This window comes from Dermacentor albipictus, chromosome 5 (assembly GCF_038994185.2).
Source record: "Dermacentor albipictus isolate Rhodes 1998 colony chromosome 5, USDA_Dalb.pri_finalv2, whole genome shotgun sequence".
Lineage (NCBI taxonomy): Eukaryota > Metazoa > Arthropoda > Arachnida > Ixodida > Ixodidae > Dermacentor > Dermacentor albipictus.
Window position 1 is genome coordinate 153378339 of NC_091825.1, and position 23869 is coordinate 153402207.

General features: G+C 44.0%; 2 protein-coding genes across 5 annotated transcripts in view; one reads left to right on the top strand and one right to left on the bottom strand.

Moving 5' to 3' along the window:
* Positions 1 to 1762: 1762 nt before the first annotated feature.
* LOC135902346 (WASH complex subunit 1-like) lies at positions 1763 to 20783 on the bottom strand. Its single transcript, XM_065432346.2, has 6 exons — positions 20300 to 20783; positions 19442 to 19734; positions 16783 to 17000; positions 11063 to 11336; positions 6667 to 6814; positions 1763 to 3600 (listed from the first exon to the last, which is right to left on the bottom strand). Exons 1-6 carry the CDS (start codon positions 20531 to 20533, stop codon positions 3391 to 3393), a joined length of 1377 nt encoding a protein of 458 aa, XP_065288418.1. The 5' UTR covers positions 20534 to 20783; the 3' UTR covers positions 1763 to 3390.
* Positions 20784 to 20971: 188 nt separating this feature from the next.
* The window catches only part of siz (Brefeldin-resistant Arf-GEF family protein schizo), a 43458-nt gene continuing 40560 nt past the window's right edge, over positions 20972 to 23869 (top strand). Inside the window, exon 1 of one of the 4 annotated variants that reach the window (XM_065432343.2) lies at positions 20972 to 21345. In XM_065432343.2, coding sequence (XP_065288415.1) covers positions 21116 to 21345 — 230 coding nt within the window. In that variant the 5' untranslated portion in view covers positions 20972 to 21115. Of the gene's footprint in view, positions 21346 to 21993; positions 22277 to 22320; positions 22832 to 22973; positions 23135 to 23869 lie in introns of those variants that run through there. The other 3 variants (XM_065432344.2, XM_065432342.2, XM_065432345.1) reach the window with 3 other exon arrangements.

The following is a 23869-nucleotide window of genomic DNA, read 5'->3' on the forward strand; positions in this document are numbered from 1 at the left end:
TATAAAATATGGCGCCCAACAATGCCTCAAGCAAACACCTCTCCCTTTGTGTTCTGTGTACTATGCAGACAAACAGCAGTGTTACACACAAGGTAATGTTTAACATCAACTCGCCACTCTCGTGTTAGCCTAAACGTTGAAGAAATTAAGCTTTAGCTGTCGATATCACCGCTAATTATCAATCAAAGCATCCAGCATGGAAAGCTTCGCTTACATAGTTTCCCGCTGTGCGTGGGATCGGCATAATTTTTCTTGTCACGCTTTCGCCATACCCTCCTCTTCAGCTTTACACTTCATGGTTCCGCTGCATCCTCCTCCTCTGCTTTCAAACGCTGTGCTCGGTGTGGGCGCTTTCTCCTTTTGCTGTGTTTGTTCACTCCGTTACACCGACACTGAGTGCAGGAACTGGCACCCAACAGCTGCACTCTAAAATGTGCAGTTGTGTTTCTTCTACAAACTGATGAGCTGTTCATATGTTTAAATGATCTCGATGCTGCTAATAATGCAACACCCTTAACAAGGTATTGTTAGAATCATTTCTGGCATTAAGTGCCCTATAATTACCATGCCTTTATTAATAGTAGGAGGTATTTCCTTTATTTATTCCTAATGTGCCTAGATATTTTTTTAAAGCCGTGCGATGACAGTTTGAAAAAACTAGCACTCGCATTACTAGACGTACTTTAACACATATTAGAGCACAGCTCTTAGGCACCCATTCCTGGGTTAACCGTCAGTGTCCCTCGGCGTAGCCGCACTTGTGCCACTGCTCGTGCATTCGTTGTCTTCTTTCACAGCTGGTTCCGATGTCGCTCATCATGCCAGCATTCCCATACTGCTCCTCCCTCTGCGAAGGCACTGACGGTCACTGCCAGTCTGTGCAATATATCACGAAATGAAAGCACGTGTTGAGCTATGCTCAAATTTTCCATCATGGAGTATCGTAATCGTTGGACTTTTCTTGCTTTGAGAAACACAGAAAAAGAAGATGGCCACTACAAATAATTTCAATATATGTAAAGTATTCAAAACTTTAAAAAAAATTTTCAATTCATATTTAATTCAGCATCATAAAATTTGTGGGATGCTCGACTTTCACGGATCCCCCAATATTGTTTTCCCTGCATGGCTCGTGCCTCCTGTAATTTGGCTTAGCACTGGGGGCCGTTGGTGTGGTTGCAAACTAGTATGAGAAGTGGCGAGAGTGTTGCGCTGCTAATGCCACCCAACAGTGGGGTTTCTTGGGTAAAAGAAGGAGTACCTTGTTCCTATTTCGCTTGGGGTCAACTTGCTGCGTGGACGTATTGCGTGCTCACAGGCCATTCGCAGGACCATCCTGTAGAAGGCTTAGGAGCAGGACACCGGAATGGACAAACACAATCATTCGAATGCACCACCGTTCTCGTTACAATACACATGAACAATTACGTGTTGGTGTCCAGCATGGGAGCGAACATATTCCTTCGCTATCTGGTCGCGGTGGGTCAGATTTCCTTGATTTGTCGTGCACCCATCGGCATGTTCTAAAGGTAATAATTTGGCTGGCTGGATTGGCGTATGCAAGGTGCAATAAATGCACTAAATTGCCTGCACTACTGTGTTGTCGTTCCTTTGATCCAAGAGTATGTTTGAGACCCCACAAATTTTTCTGTATGGAATATGGTTTCAAAAATTTATTTCTACACCTACGGTGGTGTTGCTTACTGGATAGTGCAGTAACATTTAAGAATGATTGCCGAGTATTGATGAAGACAAAAGGACATGAATGTAAGGCTGCAGTTTAATTCAGTCAAATGGCAGTACGAAACGCACATGAAACAATAGACCTAAAAAAATTCCCCCAACTGGAAAAGTGACCAAACCATGCTGTACACCAAGGACAGCTTTGGTTGTGATACACTAGGCACTTCTAATTTCCACCAAAACTTATAGAAAAGTATACGAGACTTGCTTGCTTTTCCCTTGCGCACTCAATGTTTAGTTTCTCATGGCAGCAAAATAGGGTCAATCCAATTTATACTATTAAGCAACTACTGCAGTGAAAGTCACATTTCTAGAAGAAAAGAAAAAAATTACACCAGATGGTTCTGTGTACTCTAACTGAACCTAACATTTTTCAGTACTATAGCAGCAGTGACAGAACTGGCTTCTACAGCTCAGTTGTCCTTCCTCAGAATGGCATTTGCCAGCAGCTTACTTAAAGCACAAACAGCAATTTAAGTTTAACACTAATCAGCGAAAGCAGTTTTGATAAGTTCCATGTGGCTCCTGCAAAAAATCCCAGTTGTGAGCTCCTGAATCTGCAATTTCACTTGTTAATTGCACAAGCCCAACACAGCAAGCAGCTCCTCCAGCTTAGCTGCAAGACATGCTTACAGCAGTAAAAACTGAATACAATATGAAACAGATGTGTTTAATCTTTACCGCTATAATTAGATCACACAACTTAAGCAACCAACAAGGCCAAGCTTTATGCGTTGACCTTCAGTATAGTAATCTTTCTACGAAATGACATCTTCCAGCAGCTTTACCAGAGTCGAATGTGCACCCTTTTAAATCTTCTCTTAATAGCAGCGGCAGTCTAGGATATTTTCAGGTGACTACTGCAGACTCCTGAAAACAACCAGAGTATAACAGCACCGATTGATGCAAATTCATTTGTTAAACCCAACAAGAAAGGAGGGAAAAAAATAAAGGAAAAGGTTGGCGTGCTCCTTTGGAATGTTTCCAGAGAAGTCGTACAATATCTGTAGGTATGGTGAAAGTAGGGCCCGTATTCTGAAACGTTCGCCTTCCGCGAAACTATCGCCTTGGTCACACCTCTGCCAACGGCACGCCCTGATTGGCGGTTTTAGCAAAAGCGGAAAATAATCAGCACCATCTAGTAGTTCCGGCCTACATCATTTTAACGTCATTTGTCGATGGGTGCTCTTGACATATATTGAATAAACGAACATGACTTTTGGCATTCGGTTGGTGGTGGAGTGTAGTAGAGATAAGATAGGTGGTAGTTTACAGTAGCCTTTCTGGTGGCATCTTACACGCATTGTTTCGCAGTGATATTTGTCAGAGTAAAACATTTCACACTTCCCTATTCAATTTATTTTGCCTAAAGTGGCCGTAACCAACCATAGTCGGTGCGCAGAACCCGTACTGTGGCCACTACACTCAAAAACAACACACCCGAGCTGCTCTGCGCTCGCACGGTGCGCTCTCTCATGCCATGTGAAGCATGAGAGAGCGACAATGTGCGTTGGTAGTACACGCTGACGTCACGAGTAAGCGGTCGCTTGATTTATTGAATGATTATTATTTATTTATTGATTATTTATTGATTTGTTTATTATCGCGGAAGGTGAACATTTCAGAATACGGCCCCAGGAGTGCTGTTTAGTCAGAGTCATTCCATTCAGTGTCTGTGGTGCTGGCTTCCTCGGACTCCACCTTGGGTGGTGGGATCATCTCGAGCACTCTGTCCAAAGGCGATGTGACTTCAGTTGTGGGCCTGCTTGTATGATCTGTCTCACCCGAGATACCTCTGCGCCGCAGCTGCAGCTTGCTCTTCAGGTCAGACATGAGATCACCACCAGGTGGTGCCACCTACAAAGAGAAATTTCAGTTAAGCTCATTTAGCTAGTTGTTGAACATTTACGATAAACCAGTTCTGAGCTCCTAAATCCGCACGGGACCCTTAAGAAAGACAAAAGTAGTTTCTAACATAACATGTAATTGTCCATTAAAAACATGCTGTCACATTGCCATCTTTCACTTTGAAAACAAAGCTCTGCACATGCAGCTGCTAATGGAGGCTGAACTCTCCTTGAAACATTTACAGCTGCATCTATTCCCAAGTACACATTTCAGACACTGTCTTTTCAATACCAACTTTTTTTATATGCAGCAATAAGATGTGAAACAGTTTGCCTTCTATGTCAAAGGACATGCAGTGAGAAAACATTCAGCATTCTCTTCACTAGTGCACTATATGCCCAGTTCAGTTTTTCATAAGAAGCTTACGAATTTCACCCTGCAGTAGTAAACGGTGGGATACTTTAACCCCACATACAAGAGCAATTCAGATGTTTTTCTCTAGGTAAAAAAGAAAAGAAATTCAGGTGATAAGAGTGAGAATGTGCAAGTTTACAACCACACAAGACCATGCAGTGGAAGCCCACCTGCTTTAGAGTCTGCCTACTAGCAGTCCTAACAGCGACTATTTGTGGTAGCTATGCCGATATCCCCGACACTAAGAAATCAATATTCTTAGACAGTGTGGCAAATTTTCTTAATTTCTCCAAAACTGACCTAGCTAAGTGCTTTTTTGCAAGCTTTCTTTTTTCACTTATTATTACACATTATAATGATTAGTATCTCTATAGCTACCTGTATTTCATTTCAATTTACAAACAAAGGCAATGCGATCAGTTTTTACCAGTGTGGCTGCGTATTTATACTTACAGTGCAGCATTTCAGAAAATGCTGAATTTCCAAGCAGTTTCTGACCATAGCCAGCAAAATTGCACACTGTTGGTCACACAAAATAGCACAGGCTGAAAATCTGAATACAAGGCTGCATTCCGAGGCTGTATGGGACAAGTAGTTTTATAAACTTTTGTGATTAACTGTACAAATCACTCCAACTTCCAATAACAGGTACGTTATGGCATGGTCTAAAGGTTGTGCCAATGCGAGCCATTTTACCTCTTATATGATGCTTTCAAATGGAAAGACAGAATGTGTGCAAATACGGCTACATTCCTATGTGGCATGCAAAATCGGTGATGATGATGAGCCGCAATAAACAGGGGCACATTTTTAGAGCAGAAGGCCCTAGCTGACGGTCATTCCTCGGCGGATAAATCACCTGGCCCTTGTATCGGCTGCATGTGATCTGAGCCACGTGCTTGATTTAATTCCTAGGCAACGGCCTGTTCCTAGCCAGCCACCATTCTCTTCATCTTCCTCGATGTCAATGTTGCTACAACTACAACTGAATAATGACCTAAAAGAAGAGGAACGGGCAAAGGTGGTGAACACACCAGGGCATATGACCACCAACAACAAACAATTAGTCGAATAACGCTATACCAAATACAGATAAAAGAAACTATCAGGTACTATAACAAAGTACTAAATCTAAACTGTTTCTTGCCGATATCAGTGTGCAATGAATATATGCTTTATAGTAAGGAATATAGGACATAATAGAGGTACATGTGTCGGGTGAGACTCTTATAATAAGGTTTGACTGTAACTGAAGTCTGTGCAATAGAATTACAATAGACACAAACTTAGTCCCCTGTGGTGTGTAGGCATAGGTAATTGTGTCCACAGAAAAAGAAAATCTAGCCAGTGCACAGATGCTTTATGACCTAGTATTTCATCACAGGTAGATTAACATCTGTTCATAGATAATTGAAGTGTTCTTGCTGTTTGGAGTGAAAATCTCGAAATTACAAGCCATCAACATTGCTTCCCAGCAGTACACACATGAAGGTTACTTTCTGTGCCAATGAAGGGAAATCTACAAGTGTGCATCACTTGTACATGTATTCAATTGCGAAAGAGTCGCAAATTGTTTCCCAATACTCCCAGCTTTGCCTAAAAGGCAAAGCAGATAGTATTTAATTTTGTGGTATGTTATATTGTAACAAGCAAAATAAAGCAATAGATGGCAAGGAACAATTTAATTCGATAATTTTTTTTCTAGTTATGATAAAAGAAAATCGCAGCTTTAGTTAGTAACTTGTTCTAAGAAGTTTACATGGCAGCACATTCCTATAGACCTTTTTCACAACTTGGGTACACCTGCTGCCTTTCAAATTGTGCAAGCTACACATGGGGGTCTTGTGCATATGTCGCTTCTTGGTACAAGCAGTGGCGGATGCCTGCCACAGCCCAGTCTCTGACATCGGAACCACACACAGCCTTTTTTGAAAAGGCAAAGTAGGCTTGCAGATGCTGTAATATTACAGTGCTAATTTAAAAAACACTGGCATTTTATTGCTTAAGCTTTGCGAGTTAAGAGAAAGGGAAAGCCTTTTGCATCATCTGTGCATCATCGGTGAAAGCCTTTTGCATCATCACAACAGTATACTGTATTTACACATACAATTATGGGGCATTACTCCTACAAAAGTTGTGCCCTCATTAATCTTATACTGCTGTCACAGTTCCACTACATTGTACTGCTTTGCATTCTAGACATGTGGGAATGTAGTTGCGAAGAACCATGTGTGGGAATCTGGCTTTCTGCATTCTAGATGCTTTGTGGCCAGCCACAGTAAATCAACATTGTTCTACAATTATTTTCAACCGCAGGGCTGACCTGACTAACGTCCGTAGTGATGCTCCTGTACCGTGTGTGATGTGATAATTTTTCTGTGCCTTTTTCTTTTCTTATTCCCTTCATTCATTACTCCTCTTCACAGTGGTGAGCATGGAGTCTTTATCAGAAGACAATCACTGACCTATTTTTCTTTCTCCTTTGTATGGTGATTATGTGTCTCCACAAAATAATTATATATCCAGTACCACACTGAATATTGCACAATGCATGCTTTGTGTGAGAAACAAAAGGGGAAAGTAAAAAACACTCAAACAACTCAGTGCCACATTCACGAAGACCGCTATAATACAAACATAGGGCATGGAAGGTTGCGCCACCTGCTTGCGTTGCTGCTGTGGACGACGCACACTCTTGAGGCCTGCCTTGCCGCCGGCCTGTCGAATAGACTCCAGCAGGCTGGCGCGAGCACTGCCATCTTCTGTCACAGGCAGCGACAACTCTGCATGTGGTTCTGCATTGCTTGACCTGCAAGGCAGAGAGCCATCAATCAGATCGGCACCATGACCCACTTCCCACATATGATAAATTCCTCAAAAGCTTTGGGATGAAATCACTTCGATGCAAAAAACTACAAGGCCCCAAAAGTTCAAAGCTGGGCTAGTTGGCATTCACTCAACATGGTGAACAGCAGAGACAACTACATATGACACCTACAAGCATAATTATGTTGGGCTTGAATACTTTGAGTGCCATGCCTGAGTCAACTCGTCTGGGTGCCTCAGCAGACAGCTTGCTGAGCCCAAGTAAAGCCATGCCAATTTACACTCCCTCTTTGCCTTTCTCCAAATTTGCAAATGAAAATAGCCATATATACTAGACTGAAATGTGTGGCTGCTTTTGTTTGTAGTGTATGACAGGTGGTGCGGTAAAGCTAACCTGACTTGTACTGTAGACTTCTGTTAATTTGACTCTGGCTAATTTTTTATTTATTTTTATTTATTTTTGGTGGGTAATTCGATCCCGGCCGATGTCCTCGCCCGAGGGTCCTGGCTGGTACCCATGCATTTCTATGGGACCAAAGTTTAGTTATTTCAATTCTAAAATTGGCCTTCGCCAGCTAATTCGAAATTGACCAGCCAGAATGCATGCGCCTGACCTCTATAGTGACCCATTTAGGGAGTGCCTGTCTTGGCGGAACTTACGAGACAGCGAATGCACTGAACTCGTCATCCCCAGTCGAAAATACTTATTTTCAGCTGACCACAGGAAAATTTTCAAGCAATAATCGTAGTTAACAATGTATGCTTACGCTACTTACCCTATTCTAATATGCGAGTTCTTCTGTTTTCTACGAAAATTGGGCCGAAAATTGTCTGCGCGGTGCAATTGGACACGATACCAAAAAGAGCCTTTGCAGCTTTCGTATGCTTTACCGCATAACACGAATGTACTGCGGCAACATTGACATTAGAAAACTGGCTGCCATTGTGCAAGACATTAAACTCTTGGCCATTTTTTTTGCTAAAAAATCAGGCACAGGTTAGATTTCTACTTTGTTTAGGAGCGTTAGTGTCATTTTTAGGTTAGATTTTTTTACTTTAGACACAAAGAAAGAGGGTGCACATTTGATTCGGGTGTGCGTTAGAATCAGGAAAATACAGCCAAATTAATCAGTAGTGTGCTACGGCGTTATTTCTGAATTTTGTTGGATTAGACCCGGTGGATAATTCCATAATTTTTTCAGTTCCACCAGGGTCGAATTAACAGCATTCGACTGTATCTGTTAGTGTTGCTCACGTCTATCTCCAAGCTGGCATCTCTCTTTTTTTTGCCATAGGAGACCGGTGCAAGAAGCCTGCAGTTTTTTAATGATGCAAAAGTTCAGGAGCTTCTTGTGAACTCTGACTTGTAGAATTCCTATACAAACAAAGGTATGTTTTTGAGTGACTATGATAGCAATGAAGAGGCATATCATAAATGAAATTAATTTGCCTAATGATTAATTTTTTGTATGAATAGTCACATCAAGAAACTTTGTAAAAGGTTCAGCAACATACTGCCAATACATACCATAAGAATATAGACCCTGCTAATGTGTTATTTAGACAGAAATTGAATTTGGTATATTTTGAAAAATCTTCCAGCAGACAGCAGCTGGATATGCTCAATACACCTGGCACTCAAAGGGTTAGAAACCTAAAAGCATTGCATCAGCCACCGAGGTACAACAGCCCGTGCCATAGTGGCTATCCAGTAAGATAGACACCAATATTTGGTACGACGAGAGTGAATTGTTGATGGTGGGACATCAAAGTGGCTAGCAACTGTCTTTAAAGCTTTGTTGGAGTTGCGCTATGTTGAAATGCATCATTTTGACTTCAAAACAGCAGTCACTGTTTTTTTATTAGCAAGTATGCACTAACAAGAAATTCATGAGACTTATTTTATGATATTGCTGGATTTTCGTGCAGGTTAGGCAAGATTTCAGAGTCCACTCCACGTTTCATCACGAGAACATTACGCAGTGTCTAGCCGTACTCCAGGTGCCAAGACCATGCAAAAACATAGCTTTACTGTAAAACTCACATCCTGTAAACTCTTGGCATTGATTATGCATTTCTGTGCCCGACTAGCATCACATATAACATGTGGAAGAGGCAGCAACGTTGCTTACCTTTTTATTGATGCCCCTGCACAGGGTGTCTACCAAGTTGACATTTCCAAATTCCCCAAGTTTTCAAGGTTTTCCCCGAGTGCCTTAGCAAAATTCCCCGAGTAATACAGAACTTCACTTTTTGTCAAGATGGGCTGACATGTCACCGGATGTTGTCACTCTCTAGTAAGCATGCTAAAAATTAAAAAAAAAGACGATCCAGTTTCAATAGTAAGGAGCAGCGTTTATATTATTCAAAAAGAAATCAGAAGGGAGGGGTTAGTAAAATGCACAGCGAATAAAATATCTATGAAAAAAAATTGTAAAGCTTATTGCAAATCTGATCAAACATTCTCAAATATAAATAAGATGAGATGCACATAGAAACAGGTATTTTCAAGTATACCATTCAGGCATGAATTATGATCGACTGTTGATACATATATGAAGCATAGATGGTGCTTGAGACTTCACTGAAAACAAATTAAGGAGGCAGAATGACTCTGAGCATTTTATGATGAGTCATCAGAATTAGAGTAATTAAATATTTGATTATTATAAAGTTAGCCATGCTATATTTCTTCATAAAAAGTATTAAATCCCCCGCTCGAATTCGAGAAAGAAAAAATATATTTCAAGGTTGCTACCGGCATGCCACACGTCAAACGTCACATAAAACATGGTAGTGCCTTCACTAAAGCAGTACTCCGTAACAATACATATCACTCGGAAGTAGAATCGAAGTAAATTAGGTTATCAGAATGAGCAATTTACCCTAAGCTTAATGTCTGTGCTCTATTCCTTGCTACCACTGCACAGAAATACGAAAAATAGGTCGCGTACACAAATGTGGATGCTGTGACTGAAGGAGATATGAGCTATTTCTATTAACTGATAGCAAGCTCATTGGTATGAGGCCCGAACATTGTTGCAAGCGAGATTCTGTCTCAACAGCTGGTATGTCAACCTGAACTGTCCCAACATACTCGCAGCACGCGCACAATGTTTCAGTGTTGCGTTTCACTACTTTAAAGAGTTTATTTTGGTTTGGATGAGGGACACCTACACCTCGGCGTCAGCCAACACTGTTTTTTGAGCTCAAGCTCCTTGGAAGAAGCAGCGGCACGGTTCTTTCCTGTTAATTCCTCAATGCGTAGGTCCTTTCTGTTCTCGTCCTTCTTCCACCATGCGTTCGCACCACGGACTATTTGAAGCATCCTCTTGGTCGGCTGTATAGTCAACATCCGTTTTTTTGGCCTTCCTTGGTGCCGCAAAAACCTCCGAAAAATGGAGCAGTTCGAAAAAATGAATGCATGTCTTTTACTGCCCTCTCAAATCGTCGCAGGCACATCCGAAAAGGCCTGCCAGTACACTTATTACGCAAGTCAGTGCTCGTACTCTGGCAGGAGATTGTGGATGGACGCGTGTATAATTAAGGAATACATACTGTGTTCCGTGACAGTTGCCCCTTCCCACGCTTATTATGCTTCACCGCAATACTTTAGCGTATGCTTCACCGCGTAACATGGCAGTATACAGGCGAAGCTGACTTTTGGGAACCCGCATTATGCTATGCAACGCGTCGTGCTTTCCAAGCTTTGAAGCCAACTGCGAGGACCGCAAAGTCGGAGTCGGTGCCATTGCTGACAGCGGCGAATCCTTTCAATGAATAACACGGCGCCGAACAAAGCAGCTAGGCCTAGCGTTTGCCACGGTGGTAGATCAGTAGATTCGCATGCGAAAGCGCCGAAGGGTTATTGCGACCGAAATTTCAGACATTTTTATACATCGAATCTAAGGAGTATTTAGTGGTTCCACGAAGCCGTCCGAATTATCTGGCGTCCGGAAAGTCAGTCATTGACTGTACGCTGGCAGCTCCTCCAGCCGACGACATGGCGTCAAAGACGATTCGTTACGATCCCTCTCTGTTGCTCGAGCCAGCATTACCGCGACCTTTGTTCCCTTTTAATAAAATTACAGCTAATTTTTCCTGATAGAAGCAAAAATTCCCCGAGTTTTCTCTGAGTATTTCCAGATTACTCAGAATCCCTGAGAATTCCCGGTTTTCCTGGTTGGTAGACACCCTGACTGCACCAGAGAGCCCTATGTGGAGTACTTGCCTAGTACTTGATTCTAGCACACTCGCGGCATCTTGACTGGGCACAGCCTCTTCAGATTGCACCTCTGGCACTTCATCTGCCTCCAGGGGAGGTGGACACTCCACCACTGGCTCAGAAGTGGTACCTAGTGGAGGTAGGTCAGTGGCATCCCCTTCAGGAAGGGGTGGTGGAACATCCACAAAGCTATCAGCCGGCACTTCAGGCAGTTCTGGAAGCCACGATGGTGCAATAGACGGCCCCAAGTCTTCTGAATAGGACAGGTCATCAGCTATGCCTGCGGAGGTGCCATCACCAAGATCTTTAGTCAGCAATGTCATTCAAATTAATCTGCGAGGTTTAATGTGACAAAGCAACACACAGGCTATGAGAGATGCCATAGTGAGAAATAATTTTGACCACCTGGGGTTTAACATACATCTGAATCTAAGCACACAAGTGTTTTTGTATTTCATCCCCACCAGGATGCATCTGTGGTGGCCATGAATAGAGCACATAACCTCGTGGTAACACCACGAGAAATGGTTATGCAGCCAGGTTTTATTCAGTAATGTAGAGGCAGCATTTACACTTTGTACCTCTCGCAGAAGAAGTTTAAAGAAACATGGTTACTATGCTCAGTTGCAGTTTAGACAAGCCCTCTCTTTGTTGAAGGTATCACTTGCTTCCCCATTCACACCTGCTCAGACACAAGCACAGCTCACAAGCGTGGGATGAACAGAACTTAATCTTGGCGGGATGGTTCATCAGTGTAGTAAACAAGGACAGTGTGTATGTGTGCTACTGTCTCCACCTTTGCCTAATGCACTGCAAAAGCTTTTGTACTGGAACAAACAACTAAGCTTGATGAGGTGGCTGAACTTCACCATAAACAAAATGGGCATCAGCATGTATTTCGGGTTCCACACATCACATTGGCTGTTGAATCAGCACCTTGTACAGCCCCCACATCTACAACACATCTACATCTAGACCTAACGACTACATACATCACATCTGGTCATTTCATAAAGCATTTCGTGCTGATATCTGCCTTGTTACCCTGTCAAAAATACTAACTGGGTTAGTCTAGGCAGTTTCCTAAACAAAACATAGCAAGCAGCTGTGAGATTGCTTTGTTTCTGCTTATACGATAGGGGGCAATTTTAGATCAAGAACCTCACTTTTCCAATAGTAGGCTAAATTGACATCATACATGACAATGCTTTTTTAATCTTGTTAAACAAGATCGGTAAGTACAAACGGTAAACACATCGCTAAACAAAGCTGACAAGTGTGGTTTCAATCCAGGGTTTTGAGGTAGACACGTACAGACTATGTGAAAGTATAGTTGCTAAAGTCAATACAATAAGCCACACATGATTAATGTTGCAATTTTATTAGGGTATTAGTTATTAGTATCATCAAAATAATTATACATCAAATTAGTGAATATAGAGCCCATGTCACATATACTTAAAATCAACAGTGTTTCTACCAAAACAGTGCAAACTAAAGAATAAAAGCCCTTTTGTTAGTTTATTTTGTTAAGTAAGAGGTTAAAAAGAAAGGGGGTATTACAGGCCGAAACCACAAACTGATTATGGGGCACATAGTGGTGGACTCCAGAATCATTTTGACCATCTGGGGTTTTTTAATGTGCATCCAACGCATGGTACATGAGCGGTTTTGCATATTTCCCTGTGCGGAATGCAGCCGCTGAGGCCGCGATTTGATCTTGTGGCCTCCCATGCGTAGCAGCGCAACGCCATAGCCACTAAGCCATCACATCAGATAACTATGAAGTTAGAGTCAGTTTGATAGTTCAGATATTTTTAAAATAAATTTTTTGTTTACTTACAAACAGCATGTCAGTATTACAACCCTTATACATTCAAACCCACTGACGTACTTTATTGTGACCCACTCCTTACATTGCCTGCCTTAGTAACATTCGCCTACCATACTGCAAGTGAAAAGGGTCAACATTTTTTTTTACTTGACAAGCAGATATTCTGACTGAAATTACTGTACCAACTTGGCAATTCCTATAAATTCTGTTCACATGTGTGCTCAAGGAAATGCGCAGTGAATGCATACTGCTGAATTCAACTGCTGTCTATGGTTTGTGTATACTCCTTACGATGACAAGTGCAGGAGGTTTATGAACTTGAACTTCAGAAGTTCGCCCCAGTTTATTTCGAGTGTGTAGTGGTGGCAGCCATTCAAATAGCATCAACACGTTCACACCATGCTCACATTTCAACCTAAACCAGTGCTCAGCTTGACATGCTAGTACCAGCCAATGCCTTATGGATTAAACTGAAACCTGCCACAATGATGACGTGTCCCAGCCTGCTTTCTTCGGCACCTGCCAAGACCTATGAGCCCCTTAGTCGCATACATCTTAAGCAACAGTGCAAAAGACACTGACAAAAATGAAAGCTGTTACCTACTTAAGATGAGGTTACATGAACTCGCTCAAATGTCATTTCTGGGATCCAGGCAGGCTGTCTGTCTAACAACATTGGATTACAAGGGTGCTTCGTGATGAAATCGGAAAATTTTCAGGACACATTGACACATTTGCTCTGAATATAATATTTGAGAAGTTAATTAATTAGTACTAGCTAATAATGTAATTAGGCAAAATATAAAAATAGTCTGACTTGCCCTTAGTTAACCCAGGTTAACCTTGGTTCTGTCCAGTTATGTGGCACTTGCATATTTTTAAATTTTGGCACAAGTTACGTAGGACACATATATTAGTCACAACCATGTTAAGCCAAGGAAAACATAAGTGAAATTATCTGTTTTACAGCAAAGCTGTATATGGCTAGGGTTCCGTGTATTTTTGTTTGCCATAAACAAAAACTATCACCACCAATGGCCCATACCCCTGCAAGCATGCAAGCATTGTAATCGCTCATAGCCCCGTAAGGCAGAGGCTACAAGCACTCAGCAATAGGAAGTGAACAGTGCTTACATTCTTCAGAATCACACATACAACACACAGAACAGCATTTCGAAAACTGTCATTATCAATGGCTCATACCCCCGTAAGGCAGTGCTACAAGCACTCGGCAAAGTGCAGCGAATGGCGCACACATTCTTTGTTTTGTTTCGAAAACATATGCACTGAACTCGAGTGAGCTTCAAGGAACCCAAGGAAATAGTTCACTTAACTGAACGTTCACTAAACTGAATATTCACTAGAATATGGAACAGCATAGGGCACAGCAGACGAGTCAAACGTGCGAAATGCAATTTATGGAGTTATGTACATCACCATATACGAAACGCATAAGTTACATTGCTGCCTATTTCATATGGAAAAAAAAACTGAAATTTTCATTTGCACTCGTGCTCTTCAAGCAAAAGAAGTAACACAGCTGTTCAGAGAGTCTATGTTTTTGTGCCCTTCCTCTGGCACACACTGTTGCTGAGAGACGAAGTCCCGCAACTTTTCAAGGCATCCTACATCCTCGGCTAAAATTACAGTATGTGAATCTGCTTCTACCATTGCATCTCCCTCGTTGCACTCTTCTTCAGGATGAACATTGGAAAAAATTTCCAGATCTATTAGTTCAGCACAGGTAATGAGCTCCCTGTCCCTGCACATAGTCTTCAAATAAAATGTTGCTGTCAATATCCAGCTGGTGACAGACCTCTCCGCACCGCAGGGTCGACCACCTCGTTGCACTGTTCCTCCTGCTCGCTTTCACCACACAGGGGGGAAATGCCTGATTGATGCCAGCAGTTTCTAATTGTAGCCGGTGTTACTATCCACCATGAGCCTCAGGTTCATTCAACTGAAACATTCGCTATTCAGAAATTTGTTTAACTGAAAGATTTTTGCATAGAATGCATAGGAAAACCGCTGAAGATATTCTAAAAGTTTGTTATTCTGAAATATTCAATAAACTGACATTCATAGAACTTAGAGTTTACTGTATACACTTGACAGGAAAGAGGAAGCGAGGAACAGGCTGGCAACTGCCACTGGAAGGGGCACAACACCTGCCTACTCTTCAGAAAGGAGGGTACAGAAACAAAAAATCACGCATACAACATACAAACAGCTTACGTTTCTATAAAGAACAAGGTAAAAAAAAATAAAAAATCCGAACCACATAACTGATGACAAGGAGCTCGTGATAGCAATGTGAAGCACATAGTGCTCCCCGCAAGCTTTTCCTAGTAAAGATTACTGTTGCACAAGCTGCACCGGCAACTCCAGCTTTCAACATGGGGTGCGATGACCCTAGCCCTTCGTATATAAAATAACCAGCTTATCAACTGTTTTGAATGTTCTTGCAGCACCGCTATGGGCCGCGGTTTGCTGTCAAAGTTATGATTACTCTCATTCCCACCATTACTATGACATAGCACTACTACCACTACTCTAAAGCCATAAAGCATTGCATACCACCCTCAGCAGTTGTAATGGTGGTTTTCAACAGCTTCACTGGTTATGCACCTTCACAGAGTGAAATGGCTCATGTTTTTTTTTTTAATTGAAGTGTAGAAATGATAACGTACAGGAAAATGAAAGTGGACAAAAAGACAACTAGCTGTACTCACAAGTGGGTTCAGCTCCTACCAGCAGCCAACTTGCTTTCTTCCATACACTTTCATTCCCCTTTTCATTTCTACACCTCAATTAAAAAAAAAAAGAAGAGAATTTCTCCTATGCTTTTCTTGGCTTCATTATCTGTTGGTTTCATATGGTTGACCTTTACCTGATGATCCTAGCTGAGTTTCTAGTTTCTAGCAGAGTTAGGAAGCGTGTTCGTCACTGAAATTCTCTGTGCATCTCTTATCGTTTGTTGCGCATTTATGCAAGGTCAAGCATGTCGTTCTTGTTTAATGCTGAAGGAAACTTAATTTTGCTCAGCAAAGGTCACCATGGTGGCTGAGGGAATTCGCAGCACATCTCTCATCTTACTGTGGCACCACAGTACTGTAATCTGTAAATAAAGAGTGCTGCACTTTGTTCATACCATGTGTTGTGTTTCAATGGATTGTTCTCCAAATCTAAAAAAGCTTTGCGTACATGGACAGACATCAGGTATGGACTCTGCGTAATTTTTTTTAGATGTTTTCATAGCATCATGGGTCACTGGAGTTTAGTGTTGCCGGAGGGTAACTGCAGGTCAACTAGTGATATCTAAACTGCACCAAAGAACTTCCATTTACACCAAGCAATGCGAACCCATGGCATACAGAATGAAGGAGCGGCTATGTTTGTGGCAGGGCATGCCATAGTACAATGTGCCAGGAAGCGAAGCACAGGTATCTCACTTTTATCTACCACTTTCAAACTTCTAACACTCTGTTGAAGTTGCCTGCAAAATCTGATCTCGGAGGCCATGGTTCTCTCAAACTGCAGTTGTCGCTGCCTGCTGTCACAGAAGTAGAATAATTTGTTTGCAAGCTGAAATGCTTAGCAAAAGAAGAGCTAGCTCCACTGCATAAAATTATCCAGATTGAAGTTTTTGAAATAGGAGAAACCAATGACACACAATGGCATTTGAACACCAAGGCAACAATGTGCACAAACAGGCTCTGGATAGGCCTGGATAGGTCTGGATAGGCTCTGGATAGCTATTGGTGGCATTTATGATGTCATGCATGTACACTACTTACAGAGAATGCACTGGTAGCTAAGCCTGATCATTTGGAGGGTTCTTGATCTACTGCGACAGGGCACGGCAAAGCATGGACATCCCCAACACCCTCACCTGGCAAATGAGGAAGGGCAGCTGGTGCATCCATTTGTGGCACCTGGCCCATGCCTGGGCTGTACAGGAAGCCCTCCTGTGGTACCCCACGTTGTCCTGTGCCGCTCATGGAAGCTGGAGCTGCCCCAAGGAGCCCTGGCCCTGTGGGTGCCTCTTCTGTCCGAGTTGCTGTTCGCTTGGCTCCACCCAAGGGGTCTTGCTGTACATACCTTGTGTACCTGGAGACATAAGTGTGACATCCATGGTCTTTGGCATGGTTGTAGAAGCACAGAAAACACATTTAAGTAATAGCACTCGATTCCTAAGCCCATATCAAATGAAACAATAAAAAAATATTCTGTGGTTTTACGTGCCAAAACTATGATCTGATTATGACACACCATTGCGGAGAACTTCGTATTAATTCCGACCACCTGGGGTTCTTTAATGTGCAGCCAATGCACAGAACAAAGGCATTTTTGCATTTCACCCCCATGGAAATGCAGCCGCTGTAGCCAGGATTAGATCCCTCGACCTTGTGCTTAGCAGTGTAACGCCAAAGCCACTAAGCAACCACAACGGATATGTGATAATTTATCATTTCCCAACCTCACTTTCTTGATACTGTTATTTCCTGCCTACATTTCAGCTAAAGGAAGTGTACAGAGTACTTTAGTATAGACTGCTCCAATGATAAACACACTCACTGGCATAATTAACGCAAACCTGCCTTTGTTTCTGTTGCAGAAGGTGTTGGAGACTTGTTTGGAGTGACTTAAATATTTTAGCTTAATGTGCCTTCCTTCAAAAGCTCTTTAAGTTTACTCCTCAATGCCTGTGTTGTTAAAGTTAAGCTGCTATAGATACGTCATCATTGTTCGAATTGTCTTATGGCAGGTGTACTTCAATTTATGGCAGTTGTCTTTATCTTAATGTAAACTCAATTCAATTCACCTGGCCATTCAGGAAGCGCAACATGGCAGGATATAGACATCGCCATTCATTTTATAAAGCACAGACAGGCTTCATCCAAGATGAGTTCAAAAATTTCCCTGTACTTGTGAAGGAGGTAATGCAGGGCTCATGCCAGACTGGTTCAACACGAGTTGGCCACTGCACTGCTGTAAGCTATGAAGTACAGGAAAGTCAAATGCAACTGTTTGCTCACTCACTTCATAAATTAAAAGCAGGGGAGTACACAGGCACAATCATCAGCTAAACACTGTGCATTATTTGAGGAACTGCTATGTTTCCTCCACAAGGTGGAGGAAACCTCACGTGTAGAAAAGTTGCTATTAACATGACTAACAGAATGCTACAACGAAACCTATTTCAATGCTCCACACCAGCATTGGTCGCTTAGAAGTATCTTGCTATGGTCATGCTGATGGCAGTTTTTTCCTACATAGAAGTATATTAGCACGACGCTAGTTTTTGATGTTGCTTTTATGTGTGGTTGTATAGAATGGGCATGCTACACAGCAATTAATAACTCTCAGGCGAGAGTATAGAATGCTTCTTTTTACTCAATTAACATTATTTGCTGTTTGCAAATGGGAGCATATGTGGTAACAGTTTTTGCCGTAATAATTAACAGGCACCAGCACAATGATAACAGCCTTGGTACTATCTCCCACTTGTAACACTGTTTACCAGATTGGGGTGAGGCCACGCATTATACACATGTGGCTGTAAGATAGTGTAAGATATAGCAACTTTGCAAAATTGACAGATTCACTTAAATGTGTGCAGAAAGTCACCATGACATCAATACAAAGCCAACAGAAGGAATTCTCTGCTTCTGCAAGTCAACTTGTTTGCAACACATCTGACCTATACTGTTTCTATGTTTTGCTTCTGCTGCTTCATCACCTCGTGCAAATGTTGAATGGCACATGCATTATAAAGAAGCGTAACATGCAATGTAAGCATGAAACATTCCTTCTTTCCAGTATCAAAACACTTAACTCAAGAAATGCATCTAGGACAGGGCTCTGCATCAGGACTTCACGTACCAGAAAATTGTGAACTCTGATTGTCATTCTTTGTTGTTATTTACAAATTTCAGTCAAGTAGCTTTTGCAGTCTATCAAGAGCAGTAAACGAGTACTGACATGACATTTCTGACATATTTCTTTTTATATGTTAAATGAACATCCGATTCCTCCAAACTACAGAAAAATACTAGTTAGTACCAGAGCACTCTGAACGATTTACTACAATACCTGCTTCTGTGAAACACTTTTGCTTTCAGTACCCAGGAAGTGAATGCATCATGACATCATAATACACTGGTTTGCTTCATTTCTGTGATCGTAGCAGCTGCCCCACGCGAGCGTAGCATTAAGAAATGTGTGCAGCAATCTTAAGAGCAACATCTTCATACCTAGCCTTACTGCTACACGATGTCAGCAAATTTAGCTCCTCGCCATGATGTCATGATAATGTCAATGACGCTCAGTCTGGCATTGCTAGACAACTTTAGTATAGAGTTTGAATGTGTTTCCTAACATCTATACTTGCTAAATGTGATCGCATTACATTTGAAAAGTTTGTGGTAGTTTTCACAACTTTGAATATGCGCGTAAGTAGTTCTGTAAGAAAATACCAAGCCACACTGCTCATGCCATTCCTGTGCAAAGCAGCACAAATGGCAACTACTATAGTGCAGATTCCTTACGGGTTTTCCCCAGTGTTGAACAAAAGCAAGCTCCCAATGCTCTCTGTGCTTTCTGGCAACCTGCCAAGGCCTTCCTCATCCTGCCAGACAGGCTTCATGGCAGTAGAGTTAGCCTTGGCAGGTGGACGGACGTTGAAGAACTGCAATTTCTCCTTGAGAAGTCGCTCATCGGGGGCCAAGTGTTGACTTCGCACTCGACAGTAAGTCGGCTGGAGTGGCACGGCTGGCAAAGAGGCCAGCAGCTCTTGGGCAGGTTCTGGATCACTTGCAGGATACTTGTAACTGGAGAAAACCTGACAAATACAATGGGAACATGAACACTGACAGAGTACAGCGCTACAAGAAGACTGCACAATCATGCTCAAGCTTCACGTGTTAGATAGGGAGAAGGAATATCGCCACAATAACTGCACAAAGTGGATAAATAACTGCATCAAGACATATGGCGACATATAGTTTATTACCAGTACAATGGCATATCAATGTACAGTTGCATTTGCCAGCACTAGTGGTAGGACACAAATACAAAAGTATAACTTTTTTTAAAGACGAAGTTTCCTTTGCCTCTTTTGAGACGATGGGCTTGTGAAAAGCTATAATAAATAATGCTACAGAATATATTTTCAGAGCCCTGCAGAAGAATCTGCTCACAGACAAACTTCAGCATTACCAGATAAGCTTATTCACTTATAATTGGCATTCTCGTGAAGGTACAGCCTGGGATGCTTCGAATTTTCGAAGCAGAGTGTGATGCAGCTACTCTGACGTTCTGCGTTTGTTTAAACTCGACGAGGTGTTCGATACCCAGTGGAAAAAGGTCCAAAACAGCCACCAATTAATGCCCCATCAATTGCTCACCTTTGTGGCTTTGCTGCTGCCACGTATGACCGAAATCTTGGCTCTTGCCAAGTCTGCACGATTCTGAATGCTCTGGAGGCGGTTCTTGTATTCATTCAACCGTTCCTGCAAACCGTCCAGAATTGTGTTGGCGACTTTGCTGAGGTGATCGAGACTGTCCGCCACTTGTAGAATACACTCATCGTGACGAAGGTCCGACGGTATTAAACGTGCTTCGTAAGGCTGAAACTTCATGCTGCGAAACACGCCGGGACGACAGCCGATACACTTGGGTCAGACAGCCGAAACTGCTGACGTACGAGCAGCCGGAGCACCACAGTTACAAAAAACAGCAGCTGGTGCTTTAAGGCTCTGCATGTAAACTGCACACACGTATCAGCCGCCAGCTACATAACACCACCGAGCTTGTTTCAAGCACGCAAAGCCAGATAATCACATGCTCATCGTCCTCCAGAACACGCACCTCCCAAACCTCCCCGCCCTCCCAGGTTAGGCCACGTGACTTGTTCGTAGTAGGTTGAAAACTTATCTCTATCGCTTTCTTACCATTTTACCAGCCAAGACAAACAAAATGATGTGTAATTATTTACTTAGTAAAAGCAGTAGCACTTAACTTTTGAATACGAAACTGACAGAACAACGGATACATGTCCGATGCTGATTGAGCGAAAGTAGTTGATTCGTCGTGCGCGAGTTCATTTGCCTGTTTGACTCGTGAGCTCAGTGGAGCGGCTACACGCCACGGATTAATGTGTGTGTGATGTTTGCATTATGACTTTACCAAAAAAGTGATGGGGCCGCTCTCCGTCCTTCACTATGACCGAAGGTGTAAGCTGTCCACAACTAGACCTTGATGAACGTCTGCGCAAGCTCCGAGAGAGCGCAGCGGAGAAAGACAAGCTCATCGAGGCCGATTGCTTGAGGATACAGGAGTTGCAGAACAGAGTGCACTTACTTCAGCAGGAAAAAGCAGCGTTGTTATGCGACATAAACGACATTTGTGCGCAGCTTGGATACGCCAACCTGGAGGCGCTCGAGCATGAAAGGTGACAAAGATTTGTTATATATCGTCTTTCAACAAACGTTCTGTTGTGAATAACGGTTGCAATCGTTCCTGAATTTTTACGAGCTCTACGCCCGCAAATGATCGTGTAGCAGACGCGACTTGAAATGCATGCCCGAAGTGGCAAAAAACATGTGCATGGAAAGTACTGTTTACCTGACCTACACCGTAGGCCTAACAGTTTACGATCATACATTTTTCATATCTTGTAGGTTCTGTAAGGTTGAAATATGCTTGTAGAAGTTCTGTCCAGTGTGCTTGCCCTCGCACTGTTTAAAACTTGCGAAGACAAAATCTGATTGGCGCCTTGCCATCACCATGCGTGGAAGGAAACCCCTCCTAATTGAATCTTGAATGGGAGACTACATAAGCTCACGAAGCAGTCTCCTAATTGCATTAAGCTTGGTTATTGCATTTCCGTTCGCCAAAGGTGAGCAAATTCCACGTCTGGAAACGATCATGTCGAGAATTGACGTTTGTGCTGAAGGGCTGCACGGTTGATATGCTTTGTGCATCAGGTCCAACAGACTTCAGAAAGGAATGCGATGCGCGACGGCGCAGCAGCTGCTCCGTGAGGGTGTCATCTGATATGCGCAGAGTAGGTGGAGAAGCGCATCATGTCGCACTGCTCAGCTGACGCGAGTGATTTCACGATGTCCTGCAAAGCCTTTTGGAGTCCCGACCATTATGTGTCTGCGTGTACCTGCTGGAGGGCTTTTAAATCGTGAGCGACTGCCCGCTGGGCGTTTTTCGGGTGGCGGCGGCGTGCCGCCAAGGAGACCGCTGTTGACGGCATGCAGCTGTCCGAGAGCAGGTGCATGTTGCGACGGCGGCGAGGAGGAGTGGCCGGCGGCACGCGACAGCTGTCTTGCGGCGGCGAGCGCGCTTCAAGGCTCGATTAGGAGAGGGCAGAGGTGAGGGGAGCGCTTTCATTTATCCGACTGACCGCGCCGCACGCGTTTTCCTCAAAGCGTCGCCGCCGCTCGGAACAAGACGTCAAACTGAGGCGCCGCGCGATAACGGCTCCCGGAATAACGGGTATCGCGCGCGTGTGGGTGGCCGCGGCTCTCGGCGGAGCCAAGCAATGGAGATCGCTACCTGCAGCATGACGCTTCGTTTATGCGTTGTTGCCTGGGTGGACGGGCGCACCCCGCGGTGGTGGTCGTGCGTAGCCGGGAGCTGCCAGGCGTAGCCGCAGGCGCACTGCCTCTCATGGCCTCTCGGGCGTCGCGGAGCGCAGAGGGCGCTGCGGACGCCAAGGACGCTAGAGAGGACTCCGAACGACGGCGGCGGCTGGTGGTGGTGGTGCAGCGACAGCGGGAGCAGCGGTGGGCGGCCGTCATGTTCGGCGTCGGCGAGCCCCCGCTCGTCTGTCAGGAGGCAGTGTTCACTCGGGACCGCGGTCCGCGGGCATTCCTGCACCCGTTCAGCCCGTACGGCCGCGCCGTGCTGCGCGTCACCCAGCACAGGTAGGCTGGCCGCCTGACCCAGATCGCGGTCGCCATTGCGCGCTCCTACTCGGGGGGAAATCATGAGGAAACGGCCGTCGGCCAGCTCGGCGTTCGTGGTTAGCTCTAGCGCGTGGCGGGTGCGCGGGCCCGTGCGCGCCATGTGGCCGCCCTCGCAATGTGGATGCCCCCCGCGAGCCGCTGCGACGAGCTGCTGTTGCTGTGGCGCTGCCTGGCCCTCCAGGCGGGCCTGGCGGGGCCCGGCTCGGCGCTGCGGGTCTGCCGCGACCGCCCGTCCTTCCGCCGCTATCCCGCGGTCGACCGGTGAGCCGCCCATAGGGGGGAGCTCGGACTCTGAAGCGCTCCGGCCTGTCCAGTGGTCGGGCACACATACAGCGCGCCACTGAAAAGGGAACGCGCCGCGTATTAACCGACAACCGGTCCGAGATAAAACGAAACTGCTGATCTCTGCCAACGCGACGCTCCGTGTGCCAAGCGCTGAAGGAGCGAAATAACTGCCTTCCTTGTACACGCACAACGCTGCCGTTGCTCTCAAGTTGATATAGGTCGCACTATTCACGCGTACTCGAGCAGTTACAGTTTACCGCTTACATCGATCGTTGCTGAGTGAACAGGTCTCTCCATCGGCAGTTTTGCAACTCCAAAACTCATCGGTGCACTGCAGGCAGTGTAAAACTGCATGCATGGCTGCTCATGTTTCTGCTCATTGATGCATTTCAAGTGCCCTCATTCGCGTGTTTTCTGTTTACATGTTTAAACTAAAACGGGGCAATTTCGCTTGGTAGCGTGCCACTGAACGTGTTGGCGGACCGTGCCACAGATTTTTCATTGCTTGAGGTATTTGCTAGTTAAACGAGGTAGACGAGAAGCATGAATTCGTTAGCACTGTATTATTCATTAGGTATGTCTCATTTACAGTAGTGTTCCAAGTATGACGTTATTAATGGACACAGTGTATGAACTCGTGTTCGTGACAGTTGGGCTTGATCTCATGCTAGTGCAGTAGGACGCAACACCGACTTCCATTGATGCGGCATA